At 43.7% G+C, this 17,537-nt stretch overlaps 1 protein-coding gene across 1 annotated transcript in view; it reads left to right on the top strand.

Annotated features, from left to right (window-relative positions):
* CLCN6 (chloride voltage-gated channel 6) overlaps positions 1-17,537 on the top strand; it is a 1,280,196-nt gene that overhangs the window by 425,193 nt on the left and 837,466 nt on the right. The window contains exon 12 of the mRNA XM_044075232.1: positions 11,034-11,200. Within this exon, the coding sequence (XP_043931167.1) occupies positions 11,034-11,200 (167 nt within the window). The remainder of the gene's footprint in view (positions 1-11,033; positions 11,201-17,537) is intronic.

Below are 17,537 nucleotides of genomic sequence, written 5' to 3'. Positions count from 1 at the left end.
AGAGCATGGGTGCCAGGTTTTGCAAAAGGACACAGTGCTGCATTTCTTGACATTGGTATAGTGTTTTTATAGTTGGTGGCTTTGCAGTTCCCCGCCCCTAGTGTAAATTTGATCTGGGACCCTCCTCCCAGTCTAGTGTCATTACCTCATTCTACCCAGTACAGGGAGAACATTTGAGAAGACCAATCAGCTTAGTTTCTGCTACTCCTTTCTCTCTTTCCAATTAAAAAAAAAAAAAAAAATTTTATCTGCTTTTACTGTATTTGTGTTTTTTCCTACTTTATTTTGCTTTTGCGTCATCTTAAAAGTACTCAAATTGTATTCATTACTGCTTGGTGTAACTCATTCTAAGCCTTTTAGTTTAAGCACTTGGGCTTCAGACCGGTTGTTTTACATTAAGGAGGTTTGTGGTCTGCACTGTAGTGGCAGAACAAGTAGCTTACATCCTTTTAAGTTGGGAACTGCTGATTGAGGGCTCAGTGTCTGTTATTCTAAAAGTGTATTAATTCTGGTTTAAGCACTTGGGCTTCAGGCTAGTTATTTTACATAAAGAGGGTTCGTGGTCTACACTCTTGTGGGAGGAGAGGCTGGACTCTGCCCTTCTGAGCTGGGAATTTCTGGTTAAAGGCTTATAGTGCCTGCATATTTGAACTGCTTCTTACTGAAATTGGTACACCTTGTTTGCTGTAGCATAGACTAGATCCAGGCCTGCTGAATCTAGCTTTGTTTGTATAACTTGAGCACTAATCCAGGCATTCTTTAAAGTATTCAATTGTATTTATTACTGCTTGGTAGTAACTTGATTAAAGTGTAGCTATCATTCTACGTCTTTTGGATTAAGCACTTGGGCTTCAGACCAGTTGTTTTACATTAGGAAGGTTTGTGGCCTGCACTGTGGTGGCAGGACAGGTAGCTTACATCCTTCTAAGTTGGGAACTGCTGATTGAGGGCTCAGTGTCTGTTATTCTAAAAGTGTATTAGTTCTGGTTTAAGCACTTGGGCTTCAGGCCAGTTATTTTACATTAAGAAGGTTCGTGGTCTGCACTCTTGTGGGAGGAGAGGCTGGACTCTGCCCTTCTGAGCTGGGAATTTCTGGTTAAAGGCTTATAGTGCCTGCATATTTGAACTGTTTCTTACTGAAATTGGTACACCTTGTTTGCTGTAGCATAGACTAGATCCAGGCCTGCTGAATCTAGCTTTGTTTGTATGCTTGTTTGCTTGTTATTTCCCTGAAATGCTAATTCCACCTAAAACGCGGCCTTTCAGCGCTTCTGTGGATCCCTAGTGATATCTGCATTGCTTACTGTACTTCTTTCCTTGTTTCACTTGAAAGAAAGTTACTGTTTGTCGTTTTTGCATTTAAGTTACCTGTAACGCATTGCATTTAAGTTACCTGGCACTTGCTTACTAAGTCAGCACTAAAAAATTAAAAGCACTACACCCTCACAAACTCCTCTTGAGTACCTTGTTCCCCATTGGCCGTTTTTTTCAATTATAAAGGAATTCCCAATACTATTCTAGCATGTCCAAAGGTCAGTTGTCAATCTCCTCTCCGGTCCAGCTGGTGAATCTGGGAATCTTGAGGCAATGTTACAACTGCTTCATGTAAACAGACAACCCTCTCCTCCTCCCAACAAATTCCAACACATGTGAGAGATGCAACCATATAGCCAAACTGGAAGCTAAGCTCTCTCAACTCAGTACTGGCGTAACCAATCAGGAGGAGAAGTAAACCACACTCACTACAATTCCAGTCTCACATAGACCTACCACGACAGCAAACCAAACACATAAACACACAAAAACATACTCAGAGGCTCTAAATAAAAATCTGCCTAAGCAGCAGAGACCTCCAAAGCAGACACCCAAGCAACCACTACCCCAAAACAAAACACGTGCAACACATAGCTCACAAAGCCAGTGTGCCGAACAGTCACAGCCCTTAAGGCTAAACAACACACCTGATACACTTGTAATAGGTGACTCTATCGTCAGGCACACTGACGTCCCGCTCACCAGGCTGAACAAGGAGAAGGTCATGGTGAGCTGCCTGTCAGGCGCTAGGATCCGCCACATAGCACACGCACTCAGGTCACTCCAAGGCAAGTACAAATATGACTCAGTCATTGTCCATGCTGGTGTGAATGACCTGAGATGTACCTCCCTGGACTACATGAAAAGAGACATAGAGGAGCTCTCTGAGCATGTAGCCCAGTTTGGTATGACCCTGACCTTGAGTAGCATCTTACCCTCACCAAGAATGATGCCACAGTATGAAGACAAGATGATCAATTTTAACAATTGGCTTAAGTATTGGTGTCATTCAAAGGGGATCCAATGCCTGTGAGCCTGGGATGACATGCTCGACAAGCCACGATGCTTCGCTAGGGACGGCTTGCACCTGTCTCCCCTGGGCTTTCGGATATTGGCAAAGGCTCTTGCCACCCCCATAGTGCCTTTTTTAGGCAAGGCTCAAAAGACAAACCCACCTCCATAGGTATCACAAGGGATAAGAAACTAAGAGTAATGCTACTCAACGCCAGAAGTCTAAACCTCAAGATGCATGCACTCAAACTCTCCTTAGCATGGAGAACATCGATATCTGTGCAGTAACAGAAACCTGGTTCAAGGCTCCCGAGAGCACCCCAGCACTACCAGGCTATACCTCATACCATGCTTTTCGGCCCCAAAACTTGGACCGAACCACAAAAGGAGGGGGAGTATCAATATTCGTCAAAGATACCCACACCTCCAGGTTGGTGGCACAGCACGAAGCATCAGAGACTATCCATGTGCAACTAACAGTGGGTAAAACTGCCTTCCAGTTTATAGCCTGCTACAGACCATCCTCCCAAACCCAGGAACCCCACTCGGCCTTCCTGAGAACACTGGAAAATATGAAGGTTTCTTCAAACACCATTATATTGGGTGACTTCAACTACTCAAACATAGACTGGGAGCATTACTCTAGCTCCAACACCCTAGGCCAAAGGTTCCTAGAATTTATAAATTCAAATGCTATGGAACAACTTGTTACCACTCCCACAAGAGGGGAAAACATACTGGACCTGATCATCACCAACATGGGGGCTCTATGCTCCAGACCAGAAGTGTATCCCTCACTGGTAAGATCAGACCATAAACTAATCTCACTGAATATTCACATCCCGACCCCACCCCCTGCCCAGAAAACCACAGTGAAAAACTTCTCTAAAGCAAATTTCACACTCCTCAAAACCGAGGTGGAATCCTTCAAAGCCCCCGGGCCTGTGGAAAATACGGCCCAGACCGCAGAATCCTTTATAAACGCATTCTATGAACACCTTCAGGAATGCATGGATCATGCAATCCCAAATAAAACCAAGACCCAATCCTCTAAAGGCAGACGTCCTGTCTGGTGGACCCCAGCCATAAACAAACTATACAATAGAAAGAGGAAGCTACTACATGATAGAGCAAAATCCCAAAAAGGGAAGGCATCTCTGATCAGTATTAGAAAAAAACTACGGGCACTCCTAAAATCGTCTAAGGCCAGCTTCGAGAGAAAAATTGCACAGGACACTAAGGATAATCACAAGGCTTTCTTTAGTTATGTTAGGAACCTGGGTGGGAATTCCCAGATATGCTCAGAATTAGTCCAAAATGACAAAAAATACACTGAACCCACAGACATTGCCAACATCCTAGCTGACCGGTTCAGCGCAAACTTCTCCCCCCCCCTCCCCACCAAAAGGGCGAATATCTATCCCAGCAGAGTGCTGCCCCTTTGACATCTCAGATGCTCAGGTAAGAGCTGCCCTCTCCAAAGCAAAAAACACAGCATCAATGGGACCTGACGGTGTCCCGGGCTGCATCCTGCATGAACTCCAAGAAGAGCTAAACCCAAACATAAAACTACTGTTCAATCTCAGCTTTACTACAGGATATGTACCCAAAGAGTGGTGTACAGCAACAGTGGTCCCTCTCCCCAAAGGTGGTGCCTCAGCGGATCCTGGAAACTATCGCCCCATAAGCCTGACTAGCTTGGTCTGCAAAGCTATGGAAAGGATCATCATGGACCTCATAAATAAAGATATTGGGGACCTACAGACACTGGATCCTACCCAGTTCAGCTTTGTTAAGGAAAGATACTGCCTCTTAAACCTGGTCGATTTCTTTGAAACAGTCACCAAGGCCATTGACGAGGGGAAGGTGGTCCACACAGCCTACCTGGACCTCGCAAAAGCCTTCGATACAATACCCCACTCGGGCATTATAGATAAGCTCACCAGCTTAAATATAAACCCCTATGTCACTAGATGGGTTGCATACTGGCTCAAGGACAGAACCCACATGGTTAGAATTGCTGGAGCCATGTCAGACTCCAAACTAGTTACAAGTGGCGTCCCACAAGGCTCAGTCCTGGGACCTCTCTTGTTCGGTATATATTTCTCGGAGGTACAGGCAAACGACCACGTTCACATATGACTGCTAACTGGGCGCCATAATCGACTCTCCAGCCGACACAAGCATCCTCCAAAAGGGCCTCATAAAAACAGACAACTGGTGCCAGAGCCATGGCCTCAAGCTAAACGCTAAAAAGTGTATAGTCATCCCCTTTGGCAAAAACAAAGTGCCCACAAATTACCACATAGGTGGTAATCCATTAAGTACAGAAGAAGTAATTAGGGACCTGGGGACCCAAGTTAATAGCAATCTCTCATTTGATAACCACGTGGCCAAAGTGGTTAGAAAAACATTTTATATAGCCCACCTAATCATGAAGGGATTCACATCTAGATCAGGGGAGGTCATCGTTCCTCTTTACTCATCCCTCATCAGGCCCATAATTGACTACAATGCCCCTTTTGGGATGTACCTTACCAGACACCTGCAGCAACTGGAAAGACCCCAAAAGTACCTCACCAAGAGGATCAAAGGGCTCTAACAGATGCTATATGCTGCCCGGTTAAAGAAACGCCAGCTCTATTCAGTGGCATACCGCCTGCTCAGAGGCGATCTGTGCCTGACGTATAAAGCCATGTCCAACCCGGAATTAATGGACATGCTGCACCTCAGAAAATCCAAATCCCATTGAGCTAAGCGCTCTAGAGACTTGAACCTCAGCACTGAAATAAATAGAACATGCTGGAGGGACAGATTCATAACCCAGAGGCTCCCTTCACTCTGGAATAAAATCCCAGTCCAGGTTAGGCAGAGTCCCTCTTTGACTCTCTTCAAGAGGAATCTTGATGAGTGGATGTGAGATCGTAGGTTTACCCCGGGTATCACTTCTGTGTCACTGTTGGACAGAGGCACAGTATACTAACCTCGAAAAAGGGCATAGCAAAATTAATTTAAAATGGGTGGCGAAAGCCAAACACACTCTGGCTAGGCTTATAAATGCCCTAGGGCAGATAGCTTAGTATGAACCTATGAACCTATGAACATTTAATTTGAGGTCATGGTCTAAGCAGCACTTGTTAGTGCATGTTAGGCCCTCCTAGTAATCCATTGGTCATTTGGAGTGTTTATGACAGCTCACACCTGGTCTACAGTCATCAGCAAACTTCTCCAGCTGCATGCCTTTGATCTTGGTTTTGATGTCAGAGAAGTAGATACCAAAGAGGAGTGATCCCAGTACAGATCCCTGGGGTTCACTGCTGGTAACTACTCTTTTGGTTGAGAGCTTACCGCCAACACTAATAGAGTGGGTTCTGCCAGTGATCCCTTTTGCATTTCAACAGGTAACATAAGAATTTACATTTAATGGAATTAGTTTATCAATTATGCCAGAATGTGGATTGGTTCCATTGTCTTTGTTGAAGTTTCGGTATGCAATGAGAACCAATTTATCTGAGTCCAGTGACTCTGTGACTTGTTTAAAAAAGTCCACCAGATTTAGGATGCAAGATCTGCCTTTAACAACCCCAGAGTGGTTTGGGCCCAGGGTTTGAAGACTACCTGTTTTTGTTAATAAGTTTCCATTATGATGAAGTCTATTGCGTGACAAATAAGATTGGTGCGACTTATGGGTCAGTAGTTTCCCGGATAGGTAGTGGATCCCCTTTTGAGGAGTGAGATGCTTACATGAATTCTTCATACGTCTAGTACAAATCTGGAAGGGATGATGAGATTGAACAGACTTAATAATGAATTGACCAGACAGTGTTTGGGGCTATCAAGTAGACAGCTTGGCTCCTTATCTGGACCCATGGAGCTAGTACTCTTAGCCTTGGAAAGAACACTTAGGACTTGCTTACAGTTGATCAGGGGGTATCATGGGTATACTAATGTGGTGTGGATAATTGGGCAATGATATGGAAGTAAAGTTTGAACTGAATTTGGTAATATGTTGGCTATGTCCTCAGGAGATGAGTATGTTGTGTTATTTTGTATTAGCTACCTGCATTGTTGGCTGTTACTAATGAGGTTCCTGAAACTGCTTAAGAAGGCTTTGTGGTCGTCTGTAGCATGAGTGGCAATTCTCAGTTCACACGATGGTTTGATTTTGTTTCTAAGTTCTTTGTTGATCTTTTTGAGTACTTTTCTATCTGTTGTGATGTTAGTTTTGCTTTTACAGGCTCTGAGTTTCTCCCTGGTATTGTGTAATGTGTTAATAGTGAGATTACACTAAATGGGTTTATTCTTAAATTTGGCTTTGTATTTATGCCTTATGGGGGACCAAGGCCTCTGTGCAAGCCTAGAGCCTGGATCTTATCCTTGAAAATTAACTTTGTGTGATGTGGAGTCATTGGGATGAGGAATGTGTTTGAATTTCTTCATGTCATCAGCTAGTTGGAGAATATTTGTTTTTTAGTAGTCTCTGAAGGTAGAGGGATTACAAGATAGCTTGAGTCTTGCAGTTAGGGTAAGTGTTATTGCACAATGGTCAGATCTGATCAATGATTTTGCTACTGTAAGTGTTGAGCATGGGGGTGGTAAGTTGGTGAGAACCAAATCCAGTATTTTTTCAGCCCTTCACTGGGATTTGGACTAGGTGGTCTAAGGAGTTAGCATTAGTGAAGTGCAGGAATTTCTGGCCATAATTATTTGTGGTGGTATAGGTTCCCTAGTTCATGGAGTAGTTGAAGTTCTCCAATGGAGGATAGTGCTGGGCTGTATAGTGAGGGATGTCAATTTGTTTAAATAATCTTCGTGGTTCTTTGGGGTCATAGAGGGGGTATGGTAATAAACAATTATGTTACTGGATTTATTTATTGTGAGAAGGATGTGGACAAGTCCAAGGTTAAATATTTTGCGTTATAAGTCGAAGTGAAGCAGTTTCTTAGAAACCTTCCAATTTGGCTTTGGGTCTGAAGGAGTGGTAGACATTAAATCCCTGCACTGAGGGTTGGTGTGTCTGTTCTGAAACCAGGTTTCAGAAGCTACTCCTATATCTATATTTTCTCTGGTTACAAATGCTTGTAAGGAGTGAAACTTTTTGCTAAGGTTTCTAACATTCAGAAGTGGCACCTTAATATTGTTTGGATTTTAATTGGCTGTGTAGGTGATTTGAGGAAATTGACCTTGCCTGAAAAAGGCATGGGGGGTGAACTCTTGGCCAATGTACAGAAGCCGTGAGGACACAGAGAGAGATGCCAGCCATTCCTAGCAAAGTAGCATCACAGCCTCACCTCAGGCTTTGTCCCTACCGAATGGCGCACTGCTGCAGTTATCCCTCTCCACAAAGGAGGCATGACTACAGACCCTGGGAACTATTGCCCCATTAGCCTGACAAGTCTGATATGCAAAGCTGTGGAACGCATCATCATGGACCTAATAAACAAGGATATAGGGAATCTCCAAACTCTGGATCCCACACAGTTTGGTTTTGTGAAGGGTAGATCATGCCTGCTTAACTTGGTCGACGACTTTGAGTTAGTCACCAGAGCTGTGGATGAAGGCAAGGTGGTTCATACAGCCTACCTTGATCTGGCCAAGGCATTTGATACCATTCCCCACTCAGGAATCATAGAAAAACTCACTAAGCTTGGAATCCACTCCTATATCACTAGGTGGGTTGCAAACTGGCTCACAGATAGAACCCGCAGTGTGAAAGTAGCTGACTCCAGGTCAGACTGCTGATTAGTCATGAGTGGAGTCCCACAGGGTTCAGTCCTGGGTCCTCTCCTGTTTGGTATCTACTTCTGTGTAGTCCAGGCCAACACGAAGGGACTTTGGCTGACAAAGTTCGCAGACGATTGCAAGTTGCGAGCTATTATTAACTCCCCAAGTGATGTTGACATCCTACAGAATGGCCTCACTGTGACCAACGACTGGTGTCAGAACCATGGCCCTAAGCTCAATGCCAAAAAAATGTGTCATCATCCCCTTTGGGAAAAACCCAGTTTCCACAAATTACCACATTGATGGTAGTCCACTGAACATAGAAGACGTTATAAGACATCTGGGAACACAGGTTGACAGCAACCTCTCTTTTGATCAGTACATTGCGACTGTGGTCAGAAAGTCCTATGTGGCACATCTCATTACTAAGGGTTTTGCATCCAGGAAGAAAGAGGTCATTGTCTCCCTCTACTCTTCCCTCATTAGGCCACTCATCGAGTATAATGCCCCATTTGGCATGTACCTCACTAGACACCTGCAACAACTGGAGAGGCCGCAAAAAGTACCTCACAAAGAGGATCATAGGCCTTAAACACTTGTCCTCTATGGACAGACTCAAAAAACTCCAACTATTCTTTGTCTCATATCACCTACTTAGAGGCGATCTCTGCTTGACTTACAAAGCCATGTCTGACTCAGCTCTGTTAGAAATGCTACATCTAAAGAAATTGCAGTCCCTCCGCACCACACACTCCAGAGACCACAACCTCATTACCACAACAGAACATGCTGGATGGACAGGTTCATAACCCAGAGACTGCCCATACTATGCAACAAACTTCCCATACATGTCAAGCAGAGCACCTCGCTGACCCTCTTCAAGAGCAATCTTGATGAGTGAATGAGAAACAGAAAATTCACCCTGGGGATAACACCAGTGGCTCTACTCGATAGAGGCACTGGGAACTAAGGTCAGGTGGCACTATGCCAAGGTAATCCTATGGCTAGGCTTGTAAAGGCCCAGGGCCATTAGCCTAGTACACCCCTATGAACCTATATATATTATGTGTGTGTGTATATTTATATGTATATAATATGTAGATATACAGATTAGATCCCCTTAGAATGACACCAGTTGCAAAAACAATCATTAAAGTCAATTATTTGTTTATATTGAGGCCTCATTCTTGGTGATGGTAGAATACTACTGAATACTAGTTACACATCCATTTCAGATGCATATTTGGAGAGTTCCATCATATCCTTCTTAATATGATCCAAAGAGGTGTGTATCTTAAGTCATTCACTCCCATATGCGTAATGATCAGGTCACATGTGTACCTGAGGTGAAGGAAGTTGAGAGCCATAGTGGTATGGATCCAGACACCTGAGAGGCAACTAATGGCCAGTCTGTCTTTGCTTAACCTAGTTGGTGAAACATTTGTATGTCTAACTGTGTTGTCACCTATAACCAGAATGTTGCCAGATGTATAAGCTTGGTCCTGCTTCTTTAAGGGCTTCTGCATGCTAGTTGTGTGACCCATTTATCAGTCTGTATTTAACTGTAGTGTCAAAACATGCTGAAGTTGGTTTAGATTTGTTGTTTCTGGGTAGTGTCCATGCGGTAGATTTGAGGGTTTAAGCCGATGCATAGATTTAGGAATTCTAGGAGGCTTGTGTAGAGGTGCTCTTTTTTTAACAGATTGACCGTTAGTTGCCTGTCAGGTGTCTGGATCCATGATATGTATGCTGTATTTATCTGCAAAATTGATTGTATAGATTGATTGTCTGTAACTGTCATTGGAGCTTTTCGCCCCTGGCCTCCACTGGAAATGGACTTCCCCGGTTATCAAACTGAAATAAAAAATAAAAATAAAAAATAAAAATAAAAAAAATAAATATAACTGCATCAGCATAAGACAGTTTTGTGTTTACAGTATGTGGATGTTACGTAGATATGGGTGAGGGTAACAGAGTGAAGCTAACTGCATTCTACTTGTTGAGAGACAAATGCCTCTAGTTTAGTTAAGTATTTACACCTCTCACAGATAGAGCCCTTTGGGTTAAGTAGGAGTTTGTTTTCAGTGAGCATGAGGTGTTTTTTGCACTGTCTTAAGGCTGGATTATAAGGACGTCCATGTTTTGGACTAGCTGAGAGGAGTGCTTCCTGATGTTCAGGAGTACTATATAAACATACTGCCAGAATTATTTGATCTTGTCTTACGTGATTCTGAGAGGCATGGAGGATGGATGAGGTTAAAGATGAAGACTTCGAAGGTGGCAGGGAGCCCAAAGTGGATGTTTGCCTCAGTGCAGTTAGAAATCAGTGACCAAATTCATTATTAAGGTATTTAGGCTAGGTGACAATTTAGTGAATTTTGTTTGTGAGTTAGTGAAAGAGATAATAGTGGGTGGGACAAATGAAAGAGAATGTGTCAAAGGGAAATAATAGGTGCAGCCTCAGTGTCTGACTGCTGTCTTCTTAGTACTTGTTTTGCCATAAATCCTGTTTCCTGCAATTTAGTTTTTTACAATTAATTCTATATTCACATGTACACCTTTGCTGTAAGCAGTTTCATTTAATTCTGTTATGACATCCTGCACTGTAGGTGTGGTTCAGTTAATTTCCACATATGTTTGCCATTATATGCCCTCATCTTTACTTGGCAATAATAAGATGGTAGCTGTTGGTGATGCTTTGCTGCTCAGCTCTGTACTAAGCATTGCATGGTCAAACTACTGTTCTTAAAAATGCATCTGTGTCTAGGTGCCTTAATCTAACTCCCTTTAGATTTGTCTTACTCTCGTACAAGTCACCTGCTTCCATATAAGTTGCTGCTTGTAAAATCCTGGGTTACTGTTTTATGTTATTTTATGACATAGACTTTTTTGAAGGAAAACGGTGTCAATCTTACCTAAATAAATAAGTGTTGGTGTTATATCACAAGATGACTATAGACTGTCCTAAATACCTTTCTTTTCAGTGCCCAGGTGATGATAAGAAGTGCCATCTGTGGACAGCTGTGGATCTGGCATTCTTTGTGGTCATGGGAGTAGTTGGTGGGCTGATGGGAGCCATGTTCAACTGTCTGAATAAGAGATTATCTAAGTACCGCATGAGGAATGTTCACCCCAAACCAAAACTTGTCAGGTACTTGTATCTTATTTCACCTTATCTTTAACAGCCCTATGCAGTTGAGATTACATGAAGAATAGAGGTTTTAAGTTGAAAGCTCACTTAAAGAGATAAATACAGTTGTGTTTTAACCATTACATTGTGGATTTCTTAGTGAAGTATGTGAGTGATATTCCATGTAATAGCATTATTTGTATGAGATTCCACACTGATCAGATATCCTTTTACACTTGATCTTGGTTCGCTGACAAGTTAGAACTTTTATAAAGTGGTGACTGAGATTAAAGTGACTGTTGTTTCCCAGTAGGAGGGCAAAATGTTAGTCGTGAAACCTAGCTGAGGCCAATGATCCATTGAAAGAAGTATACTTCATGTATTGCTCAGAAGGGGGTGGGGATGGGGGTCTCATAATTTGTTCAGATGGACGCGTAATAACCCTGTGGATAACATCACTGCTAGCCACACATCTGAGGATTAGGTATTTTAACTGGTTGCCTGCAGTACATAAATGTTGCCAGACAGTCTGGGCCATTGCTTCCACCTTATCCCAGGTCCCTAGAGCAATTGTTAGACCTGCTTCTTTACAGAGAGGTGGAAGGCCCTTTTGATGCAGTTACACTGTTGTAGGCGGGAGTAATTGAGGAGTGAATGCAGATGTGGTGGAACCAGAGAAAGACAGTTTGATCTGCAGAACTGATGAGATGAAATAAACAGGAGGGAGAAACCAATTATAGTTTGGCACCGCACTGTACCCATGACATTGTATTTAGATTATTGTATTATCAGTCCAGTGTTGCATATCCACATGTACTGCAGATACATATGCACCAAGTTGTGTACATTTTATGCAGTTGTTTCATTTGACTTTGTTTATAAGGATTTACTCTTCTGATCAGTCTCTGATGTTCATCGTGTTTCACTGTTGCAGTCATTACACTTGGGTTATCCTGCTGGCAGGCTACCTGCAGTCGGCCGGAGTTCCAAAGTCTAGGTCCGGCATCGGTTGCTGTCGCCTCTTCCCTGACGTCAGTGCGCCAGGGGTATAAAAGATGCAACCGATGCCATTTTCTTCAGTCTTTCTTGCCGCGCGGTGCTCGAAGCAAAAGTAGTTCACAGGTGCCGGTCGGCCGACTCCTGAGATTTTCGAAATCGAATTTCAGAACCGAAGTCTTCAATAAAGCTAAGTACCCCGTTGGGGAAACTTTTTCTTGCTCCAGTCCGATGTCAGTAAAAGTTAACAATTGTATTTCTTGTGGGAAGCAAATACCTCATAAGGATTTTCACTCTTACTGTATTCCTTGCCTAGGCCCTGACCACAACGTTGCTAGTTGTCGCACTGTTAAGCGTCGGTTTGATTTTGCTTTACATTACTTTGGCCGAAGATTTAACTACATAATGCCGTCGGAACAACCGACCGGAATTCATAAAAAACGCAAAGACAAAGACAAGGACAGGCATCCGAGGTCCAAAACCGACGACGAAGCCTCTTCTAGGCCAGTCGCCGGTTCTCAGTGAGGAACTTTCGCAGCCCCTGACACCCGCTACCTCAGAGCCACAGGCCGCATCCGACTCCCACGTGGAGACACCTAGGCCTCTGGAAACTCAAGGTATTGGGCCTGCGGAAACTATTCCCCCAGATGGGTCCGGAGCCGCTGAGCAGGCATCTGCTTCTGAGGGTGTTTTCAAACCTTCACAACTTACTATTAAGTCCACTACAGCAGCCAAGGCAAAGTCAAAAACACCGTTAAAGACAAGGAAACAAGTACAGCATTCTCCTGGACAGTCATCCATGCCAAAGAAACAGATGCTTAAAATGGCTGAGGACCTAATTACTTTGATCAGGGGTTCCCATCCCCCTCCTGATAAAAGGCCTAGGCAAGACACTGACTATGACTCCTATGACCAGGTTTCTATTTCCTCTGATTCCTCTTCAGATCAGGGTTATTCTCTCCCTCCCTATGAGGACTCTGATGCAGAAGAATCTATACCTTCAGCCTCTCCGCCTGAGGATTACTGTTTTGGGGAAACCTTACACACCATGAGGGAGCATTTCCATTGGGAGAACCAGGATTATTCAGAATCCAAGAAAAGGCTCAGAGACATCCTTTTATTGCCTCAGCACAGGCCCCTGGCTATCCCTCCTGTGCTTGATATTGTTGATGATGTTTTCTCTGAATCCAGTTTGTCTCCTGATTCTTTACCCCCTGCACCAGTCAAGCCTGACAGGTACTACAGGGTCCCAGACTCTCATAAATTTCTTTATAAAAACCCTGCTGCTGACCCAGAAACAATTTCTCAGGGTCCCAAAGGGGTTAAGGCTTCCACTGCAAAAAAAAACTGTCCCCTCTGATAGGGATTCCAGAGCTCTGGATAGATGGGGAAAAAAGTTTACACTTCTGCTACTTTAGCTGTAAGGGCTTTAAACTGCCAGTTTCACATGCTTAAATATCAACAATATCTAATGTCTTTGTTAAAACAGAAAATGCTTACAAACTCAGAATGTCCTGACAATAAGGAAATGCAGGATTTATTGCATGCAGCTGAACAAGTGGGAAAGCATACTCTGCAATGTGGTTTTGATTCATTAGAGGCTTCTTGCAGAGCCGCAGTTACAGGCTCTGTCATTCGAAGGCATGCTTGGTTAAAGGAACAAAGTTTACCTGATCATGTTAAAGTAAAATTATTAGATGCTCCACTACAGCATGATACTTTGTTTGGTGTTAAGGCAGAAGAGGTGTTAAAGAAAATGGAGGATAAAGCAAAATCAGTGCAGACAGTAAAGGATTTTTTACAGGTTCAGCCACCTAGATTTAGCAGAAACTGGCCTTCTAAAACTTGGGCCTTTCCGGTGTCAGACAGACCACAAAGAGGCAGATACAGATGCCCAAGAGGCAGATCTCAGCCCCAAGGCTCCTACAGACCTAAACAATGGGGAGCTTCAGCCCCTAAAGGAGGAGAAGACAAATCACAACCTTATAGGAAACGGTCCCAATGACTCCCCTCTACAAATGCCAAGCACTTACCTTTTGGCAGCACCCTTAGGGAGAAAACTAGCACTTTTCTCAGAAAATTGGCACATGATCACCCAGGACAAATGGGTACTGAATATTGTTTCTCAGGGTTTCAGGTTCCACTTTCACACCCTTCCAAAATCAAAAGGTATGCCAGACCTGCCACAAAACCAATGGGCAGAGGCACAAACACAAATTTCTGCTCTCATGGACATGAGAGCTATTCAAAGAGTACCACAGCGAGAACAGGGACAAGGATTTTAGTCAAGACTTTTCCTGGTACCCAGAAAGAACAAAGCCTGGAGACCAATACTCGACCTGTCAATCCTAAATACTTTCCTGGATGTTCCGAAATTCAAAATGTTAACACTGCAGCAACTTCTACCCATGTTGGACAAGAAGGCTTGGCTAGTTATTTTGGACCTCAAGGAGGCATACCTGCATGTCCCAATCAGACAATCTTGCAGAAGATACCTCAGATTCATAGCTGGCTCAATGCATTATCAATTCTCTGCACTGCCCTTTGGCTTATCTACTGCGCCCAGGGTCTTCACAAAATGCCTGGCACCAGTGATTGCATTTTGCAGACAAAAAGGAATTCAAATATATCCCTACTTGGATGACTGCCTTATACAAGATGAGAGAAAGGACATTCTACTAAAGCATCTGGCGTTTGTAAAAAGATTATTAATTTGCCTAGGGTAAACAGTAAACGAAAAGAAGTCAAAACTAGTGCCCTCTCAAGAGATAATATTCTTGGGTGCAAGCTTAAATACAACTGCCCAGATGGCTTATCTCACACCAGACAAGCAAAGGCAACTGACTCATTACTTTCAAATGATGGCAACAAAGACCCAGCTCCCTGCAAGAAAAATTCTGCAGGCTCTGGGCTTCATGGCATCCTGCATTCTACTAATTCCATATGCAAGACTGCATATGAGGAAACTACAATGGTATCTAAAGTGTTTGGACTCAACATTGCCACAGCCTGGAAACAATAATATCTCTTATTCCCTGCCTGCAACAAGAGTTTCGATGGTGGGCCCTGGCCTGTCACCACAACAAGGGACAGCCTTTCACCTTACCCACAGCCAGGCAGACAATAACAACAGATGCATCGGATTATGCCTGAGGGGCACACATGGCAGGAAAATGTATTCAGGGCACGTGGCCCAAGGAACAAATGCATCTTCACATCAATCAAAAAGAGATGCTTGCGGTACAGCATGCCCTGACAGCCTTCAAGGATCTGCTACATCCAGGACAACTATTACTAAAGATGGACAATACCACAGTTATGTGCTACATAAGCAAGCAAGGGGGCACACATTCCTACGCCCTCTGCAGGCAAGCCATGACTTTGTGGAACACAGCACTGACCTATCAAGTACATCTGCAGGCACAATTCCTGCCAGGAAAGAAAAATAGTCTGGCAGACGACCTAAGCAGAAATGTCATGGATCCTCACGAATGGAAACTAAATCCACAGGTCTTCGGCATGATAACAGGGAAATGGGGACGCCCAGACATAGATCTTTTTGCCTCCCCTCACAACTGCCAACTACAGAGATTCTGCACAAGGACTTATCACTCACAAGCATGGAAAGTGGATGCTCTATCATTCAGCTGGAAAACAATGACAGTTTATGCCTTTCCTCCGCTGCCTCTTCTTCCCAAGGTATTCCTAAAAGTCAGACGAGAGAAGCCAAAAATGATTCTGATTGCCACAGACTGGCCAAGCCAGCACTGGTACCCAATCCTGAAGAGCTTGTCTCAGGGCCCAGCCTGGCCTTTACCTCAAAGTGGGAGGGTAGCGTAATGGTTAAGGTGCTTACCTTAGAAACGCAAGGCGCAGGGTTTGATTCTCAGAGGGGGTAACTGGCTAGGCTTAAAGTAGTCCACGAGGACACTTAGCCTAGTAATAATCTATGAATCTATGAAATTCCTCATCTTCTGACTCAACAAAACAATCAGATTCTGCACAGTCACCTCAGAACCTTAAATCTGGTTAAAGGCTTATAGTGCCTGCATATTTAAACTGTTTCTTACTGAAATTGGTACACCTTGTTTGCTGTAGCATAGACTAGATCCAGGCCTGCTGAATCTAGCTTTGTTTGTATGCTTGTTGTTTGTTTGCTTGTTATTTCCCTGAAACGCTAATACCACCTAAAACGCGGCTTTTCAGCGCTTCTGTGGATCCCTAGTGATATCTGCATTGCTTACTGTACTTATTTCCTTGTTTCACTTAAAAGAAAGTTACTGTTTGTCATTTTTGCATTTAAGTTACCTGTAACACATTGCATTTAAGTTACCTGGCACTTGCTCACTAAAGCAATTATATAAGTCAGCACTAAAAATTAAAAGCACTACACCCTCACAAACTCCCTTGAGTACCTTGTTCCCCATTGGCCCTTTTTTCAATTATAAAGGAATTCCCAATACTATTCTAGCATGTCCAAAGGTCAGTTGTCAATCTCCTCTCCGGTCCAGCTGGTGAATCTGGGAATCTTGAGGCAATGTTACAACTGCTTCATGTACACAGACAACCCTCTCCTCCTCCCAACAAATTCCAACACATTTGAGAGATGCACCCATATAGCCAAACTGGAGGCTAAGCTCTCTCAACTCAGTACTGGCGTAACCAATCAGGAGGAGAAGGAAACCACACTCACTACAATTCCAGTCTCACATAGACCTACCACGACAGCAAACCAAACACATAAACACACAAAAACATAATTGGAGGCTCTAAATAAAAATCTGCCTAAGCAGCAGAGATCTCCAAAGCAGACACCCAAGCAACCGCTACCCCAAAACAAAACACGTGCAACACATAGCTCACAAAGCCAGTGTGCTGAACAGTCACAGCCCTTAAGGCTAAACGACACACCTGATACAGTTGTAATAGGTGACTCTATCGTCAGGCACACTGACGTCCCGCTCACCAGGCTGAACAAGGAGAAGGTCACGGTGAGCTGCCTGTCTGGCGCTAGGATCCGCCACATAACACAAGCACTCAGTTCACTCCAAGGCAAGTACAAATATGACTCAGTCATTGTCCATGCTGGTGTGAATGACCTGAGACGTACCTCCCTGGACTACATGAAAAGAGACATAGAGGAGCTGTCTGAGCATGTGGCCCAGGCCGGTATGACCCTGACCTTGAGTAGCATCTTACCCTCACCAAGAATGATGCCACAATATGAAGACAAGATGATCAATTTCAACAATTGGCTTAAGTATTGGTGTCATTCAAAGGGGATCCAATGCCTGTCAGCCTGGGATGACATGCTTGACAAGCCACGATGCTTCGCTAGGGACGGCTTGCACCTGTCACCCCT

Source organism: Protopterus annectens, chromosome 1.part1 (genome assembly GCF_019279795.1).
Source record: "Protopterus annectens isolate FY-2018-M chromosome 1.part1, PAN1.0, whole genome shotgun sequence".
Taxonomy (NCBI): domain Eukaryota; kingdom Metazoa; phylum Chordata; order Ceratodontiformes; family Protopteridae; genus Protopterus; species Protopterus annectens.
Note: the sequence above shows the minus strand (reverse complement) of the source record. Positions and strands in the feature narration are given on the sequence as shown.